Source organism: Bidens hawaiensis, unplaced genomic scaffold, assembly GCF_021521415.1.
Source record: "Bidens hawaiensis isolate Kalapana, Puna unplaced genomic scaffold, B.hawaiensis_p1.1 tig00013897_1, whole genome shotgun sequence".
Classification (NCBI taxonomy): Eukaryota; Viridiplantae; Streptophyta; class Magnoliopsida; order Asterales; family Asteraceae; genus Bidens; species Bidens hawaiensis.
In genome coordinates this window covers 243,284-249,844 of record NW_027492190.1, presented here as the reverse complement: position 1 = coordinate 249,844, position 6,561 = coordinate 243,284, and the positions used below count along the sequence as shown (strand labels likewise).

The following is a 6,561-nucleotide window of genomic DNA, read 5'->3' as shown; positions in this document are numbered from 1 at the left end:
CCAAACGAGCTCACGATTTCTGTTTTGCAGGTTACGGTCACTGGACTTTGGGAAGTTGTGCTCATATCGTGTTGGTTGTTGTTGTATCCTCCGGTTAACTCATTAGATCCATGACCCGTTAAGGAGATCGGATCAGTGTTTATTCAGTAAACAACTAGTTTATATAACTAACTATCCACTAGCTTGGTATAGTTACAAATATGTATGTCTTACAATCAAATAGTTACGAGTTCTAATATCATTTAAGACATTTGGTGTGTAATATATTAAAAAAAAAATAAAGAAGTTATATAAGGCTATGCGTAGTGGGACGAGGAAATGAGCGATTTTGGGCTACAAATTGGAGTAACACCACCCCTTGGCGATAAGAGGGGCGACACTTTGGTTGGGGGGGGGGGGGTTGGCGACGTCTATTTGTCGGCGGTGGATGTGTGGGTTTATTATTATTATTATTATTATTATTATATGTGTGAGATATATACAAGTCGTCCCATTCTGTAACATTTTCGTTGCACGTAGCCTAACCAACCAACCAACAAACTAATCATCTCCATAACTGAACTGAATATAAATGCGGCTCGGCTTGGCTCGGCTTAGCTGAAATAGCCGTCTGGTAGGGTGGCCGGAGTTGACGTTATCGGTGGTGTCAACATCTACCGTAAGCTTCCTTCCTACATGTGCGGAGAATTAGTCCCCGGTTCCACGTGTCCAAATAGACCCCACCTACCCAACCTCTAGGGTTTCTTTCACCAAAGTCAATCTACTACTACCTGCAGCTACAAATACAATTACAAAATCCCCAAATTATTTCATTAATCCAATTCTCATGGCACTCCACAATTCCAACCCTAATGTACGCTTACTTCTTCTTCTTCTCATTATTATTATAATCTGTGTTTTCTAATTGATTGAATTTAGTTAGTGTTTATTATCAGTTTATGTATTTTATCTTTTGATTTCAGTTTATTTTGGTTTGATCATGTATGCACTGTTTACTGATTAGATTTTTGAAATGGATTATATATATAAATACTAGTTTTTAGGGTTTGTGTGAACAGATCACATGGATGAACGAACAAGAGTTTTATTCAAGTTAACATTTTTGGACATTAATCATTACTCATTGCTAAAAACAGAATAGCTGCAGTTGTTGTACTGTACATGAAAGTTACAACAAACAACTTAACAAATTATTATTACTTTTTTCAGCTAAAAAACACAATAATGGTTGTTTATAGATATTTGTATTTTTTAGAGTAATGTAAAAAAATATTCTAACTTTCTACAAACTTTATGAAGTATGGTTTTCTTTAGACCATAACAATAATTCTTATTTTTGTTATTTTTCTTTTTTTTTAATACTTTCTAAATAGGGTAATGCATCTAATTTGCCATTTGAGGACGATTTTCTTGTGAACTCTGAGAAAGCTGCAATGGAAATGATTCAACAGCCTCTTGTTGATGGGATTGATGATCATCTTGTGGAGTTTTCAGAGGCCATGAGAAGTATGATTTTGTTTTCAAATTTTATAAAATTGTTAACACAACACAAGATAATGATACTTTTTGTTTATATATGTTGCTTGGATTGATGTACAGCTGTCGGTAAGGCTTTGAGACGAGCTGCTGAGGGGAAAGCTTCTGCTCAAGCTGAGGCATCGGAATGGAAACGGAAATATGAACTTGAAAGGGAACGGAATTTGCAGCTGGAAAATAAAGGTCTACGATATGAACAACATAGTAACTGTACTGTGAAGAATGTTGACAACTCAGCAAACAGCCTTAAACTCGTGTCTGAAACCGAGGAACCGTCTCTATTGTTTTGTGGAAAAACTGGAATTTACTCTCATGAGGTTCTTCGGGACAGGGAGCATAACGCGTGTTCCAAAGTTCATAGCAAGCTTATTCGCAAGGTAAAACTCGGGCTCGTTTACTAAACTAGGTTATGTTTAGACCCAAGCTCGTTTAAGCTAGACTCGATTTGAGCTTTTAGCAAGCCGATCTCGAGTAGCTCACATTACGAGTGGCTTGGCTCATTTACACTCTTACGGACCCATACCAAAGTATTTTGATCTGAACGCGTACCCAACTTGCCCATTTTGTCACCTCTCTAATTTTCTTTTCTGATACATCATCGTATTGTAGTGTATAGTTTTGCTTTCTGGAAAGCATGACTGAAAGATGAATTTATCCCTGTCACAGGCCTCATTCAAGCTACATTGGTATTGCAAAGGTGAAAAGAATGATCAACATAAACATGATATTGTGTCCTTTGAAAAGGGAAATATAACAACAGCAGAACGTAGCAGTAAACAGGTATGACACACTCTAACCGAGATGGATAATTAGAAAACTGTAATTGTCAACATCATAACATATTCATAATTTCATATAGAATATTGATTTGTTCAAACCTGCTCTAATTGGTGTTTTTATTGTATTTTATTTCAGATTTGTTTGAAGTGGGAATCTCCTCCACAGACTGTTCTCATATTGACAAAACCAAATTCAACTTCTGTTAAAATCATATGTGCGGAAATGGTCAGGTAGCATCCGTTTGACCCGAATCCTTTTAGCTATATTTATTATTTTACTCATCTGACTTGTTAAGAGATATTACAAAACCCAAATCGACTCATTAATAAGTAATTTCAGGTGGTTGAAGGAGAATAATTTAAATATTTATGTGGAACCAAGGGTAAGAACAGAGCTTGTAACAGAGTCATCATACTACAACTTTGTGCAGACCTGGAAAGACGGTTAGACATGCAACTTATCCTCGATATATTCAACTTCTAGTGTCATAAAGTTGGAGAATATGTTCTAGAAAGTTCTCTGTGGTCAAATGGTCAAACAATCTCGTCTTGTTAATTGACAGATGATGGCATTTTGCTTCTGAATGAGAAAGTTGATCTTGTTGTAACTCTTGGCGGGGATGGAACCGTGCTTTGGGTATGTTTGTTCATTTCCGTTTCTTCAAGAATATAATGATTTGAAAATTCTTTTTGTGTGATGTTTTATTTCATTTCATTTCAATAATACATAATATGTTTCTTTTTATCGATTTTCTAGTGTGCAAAATAGTTTATATATGCCAAGCGAGTGAAATGTCATATTTTGGTGTCGATATTAACGTGACTGATCTGAAATAACTTTGCATTGCTTACTTTTTGCAGGCAGCATCAATGTTTAAAGGCCCCGTTCCTCCAATTGTGCCCTTTTCTTTGGGTTCGTTGGGCTTTATGACTCCATTTCGTATCCTTAGATCTTTCTGAAAATAATTTTTTTCTTCGAATTTGAATTATGTATAGCGATTAGCAAGTAAAGGTGGTAGATGGGATGGCAGGCGGTTTGGTTGACAAGTCAAAAAGGACCCAGGTTGAAACGGGTCAGATTGGGTTAACCCATGACCTTATTTTGTTCATTGATATAACTAGTTAATGATTTAAGTGTGGTTATGGAAACTATATCATTGCCATGATAATATAACTTTCAAAAAACGATTTTGGAGGTGTTTGACTTCCGACCCAGTTGACCCATTTCCATTTGACTTGCAAATTACCCAAAAAAATGTGATCTTTAACTTTGATAAGATAGTGAGCAATACAAAGAATGTCTGAAATCAATCCTCCAAGGTCCAATTAGCATCACACTTCGACATCGATTGCAGTGCCACGTCATCCGCGAATCGGCTAAAACCGAATACGAGACCGAAGAGCCGATACTCGTGTTAAACGAGGTTACAATAGACCGAGGAATTTCAGCATTTCTAACAAATCTTGAATGTTATTGTGATAACTCGTTTGTCACATGTGTACAAGGAGATGGCTTGATATTATCAACCACTTCGGGGAGCACTGCATACTCCCTTGCGGCCGGAGGTTCTATGGTCCATCCGCAGGTACGTTGCATGCAATATTTTGTTAACTTTTGGTACTTGTTTGGATGTTGATTATTGGATAATCAGCTATAACAAAACACCAATTTGATTTTGTAATAGTAGGATAATCAGATTTTTTTTTTGACAAATAGCATTAGTTCCGTCACTGATGATATGTGACCGAATGACTGCACTCAATTTGCATATAGTATTAATTTACACAACTTAAACAAAACTTGCAGGTTCCCGGCATCTTATTCACCCCGATTTGTCCACATTCCTTATCTTTCCGACCTCTAATATTACCGGAGTATGTAACACTTAGAATCCAAGTCGCCTTAGGTAGTCGAGGTCCTGCATGGGTGTCGTTTGACGGGAAAGGTAGAAAACAGTTGGGTCCAGGTGATGCGCTTGTGTGCAGCATGTCTATCTGGCCTGTGCCCACAGCTTGTAGAGGGGATTCCACCAATGACTTCTTGCGCAGCATCCATGAAGGCCTGCATTGGAACTTGAGAAAGACCCAATCTTCTGATGGGCCCCGAGACTCGTAACAGCGAGTTGGGTGGGTTTGAATGTTTAATGGTGTGTGTGGGTCCAGATTATGCATGCAGTGTTGTGGTTTAGTCTGTAATTTTATGTGGTTGATGATATTATAGGTGGTATATGGTGGGTTTTCTTTAGGGACTGGTTAACCAGGTGGTGACCAAGATTGAAGGAATTTATACAAATAATATTGTTTACATTAAAAACAAAATTAGTGACTTAATGGTATTGTGGTGTGCCAAGAAAAACTGAAATTAGATAGAGAAATAACCATTTACAAAATTTAGTAATTTAAAAACAGATTTATTAAATCTGAAGCAAGTTTTGGTTGCTTATTTCTTGTTTAATACAAGCAAATCAATTTTGAGTTAATATATTCAGCATTATGAAATTTAATTATTTTTAAACCACCATAGCACACCTAATAAACATCATGTGATCATGGTACTAAAAGTTTGTTATACTTTCTATACAATATACAAATAACCAAAGAGTTATAAAACTCTTGAAGATGATAGGTATAACAACATAAAATTATTGTACTGAAATTCTATGAATATGATATTATCTCACGTTTGCTAAGAAGTACAAAGTTCTTGCTCCATATTCCTTAAACTCTAATTAGCTAGGGTACAGAGTAGTATTTATAGTACAAGAAAGAGAATATTTGATACGGACCATTCTTAACGGATTGATGATGACTTCTCGCATCTTATTGGTGAGGTGTTACTTTTGCCTCATTCATATCACCCAAGTGGTCCCTTCTTTGTAAACTTTTATTCCTTTGGCGTGAGTTGGTGGGGATCGTCTATATTGTGGTACTTGGTCCACTGAAGAATTTTACGCGTCTTCAAAGTTATTTATTTTTATTTATAAGTTCTTATTTAATCAATGATATTAATTGTTTTCTTCAACAAAATATTAGTTATTTTTTTTTGTTTTTACTTAATTAAAGATATAACTGAATTTATTAATTGTTATTTAATGGATTTATATTTATATATATTTTTATTTTTAGTCACTCATTGGATTTGAAAACTCACAACTTGAAAAGACAGATTTATCCAATAGATTGATACCACTAAGCCTAAGACCCTTTTGGTTGAATTTATGAATTGTTCTATGCTTGAATCCATCAACATCCAAAGCAGTGAATAGTGATTAACCAAACCATCTTTTTGAACCGAAATATTCCCTTTTGTCGGATGAGATTATAAACGATCAAGATTGCTTGAACCGAAAATGCAAAAAAAAATAAAAAAATTGCAAGCTTCGTTACAGGATTGACATCTCCAACTAAGAATCAACATATAGTTTTTCTATTTGGTAAATGTTCAAAGAAATTTTTTTGAGTGTGAATGATAAAGATTATCGTATATCCTGTAACTTTCTTGTACCATGGTGATGCTTATGTAGTAGGTGCTTATTATAGACATCTAACTGTGTCTTTAATGTTCTCATCATAAGATGGTTTTAATGTCTCACAAATAAAGGTGACATAATATTTTAAATCCTTTAAATGATGCTTTTAATGATTTGTTTTGTGGGTTGCCACATGGGAAAGGTTGATTAACACATATGTTATGTGTGTCACCCGGCTCGGTCAAATCTCTTCGTGTTTCGACTGCAATGACAAGTTAAAAAAAACTAAAATATACCACATTATTGGTTATAGATTTGTATTTAGTCCATAGTCAAATCCAGTGTAGAAACCAACATAAACAACATGATTATTAGACAAGGTATAGTGAGTTAACGCCCATTACACATTCACTCCACTTGACTTCATTAGATTCGGTTAGTACATGTGCAACTTTTCTTCCCCTTTAGCACCCGTTAACTTCTCATTGCCCTCACTAGTTACCACCCCTAGAATTAATGAACCTGACTTGTTGCGTTAACCCACTTCACATGATCTTGAAATACTCGAGGCACATCCCATTGAAGCAAGCTCACCAACTACCCGATAAAACCAAACAAGCCACCTCATCTCTTGTTAGTGAAGTCACCACTATAGGGCTGTCACTTTTACCTGAAACCTGAAACACAACCCGGAACCCGTACCCGAACCGGAACCGGAACCGGAAAACCCGAACCCGATAAAAGACTAACCCGAACCCGATCCGAAGTAATTCGGG

At 35.9% G+C, this 6,561-nt stretch overlaps 1 protein-coding gene across 1 annotated transcript; it reads left to right on the top strand.

The window, feature by feature from the left end:
* The first annotated feature begins 604 nt into the window (after window positions 1-604).
* LOC143545330 (putative NAD kinase 3) lies at window positions 605-4,709 on the top strand. The gene is made up of 10 exons (XM_077037241.1): window positions 605-853; window positions 1,374-1,506; window positions 1,600-1,913; window positions 2,203-2,316; window positions 2,452-2,546; window positions 2,656-2,759; window positions 2,879-2,952; window positions 3,177-3,255; window positions 3,594-3,901; window positions 4,123-4,709. The coding sequence occupies exons 1-10, from the start codon at window positions 827-829 to the stop codon at window positions 4,429-4,431; spliced, it is 1,557 nt and encodes a 518-aa protein (XP_076893356.1). The 5' UTR covers window positions 605-826; the 3' UTR covers window positions 4,432-4,709.
* The last annotated feature ends 1,852 nt before the right edge of the window (window positions 4,710-6,561 follow it).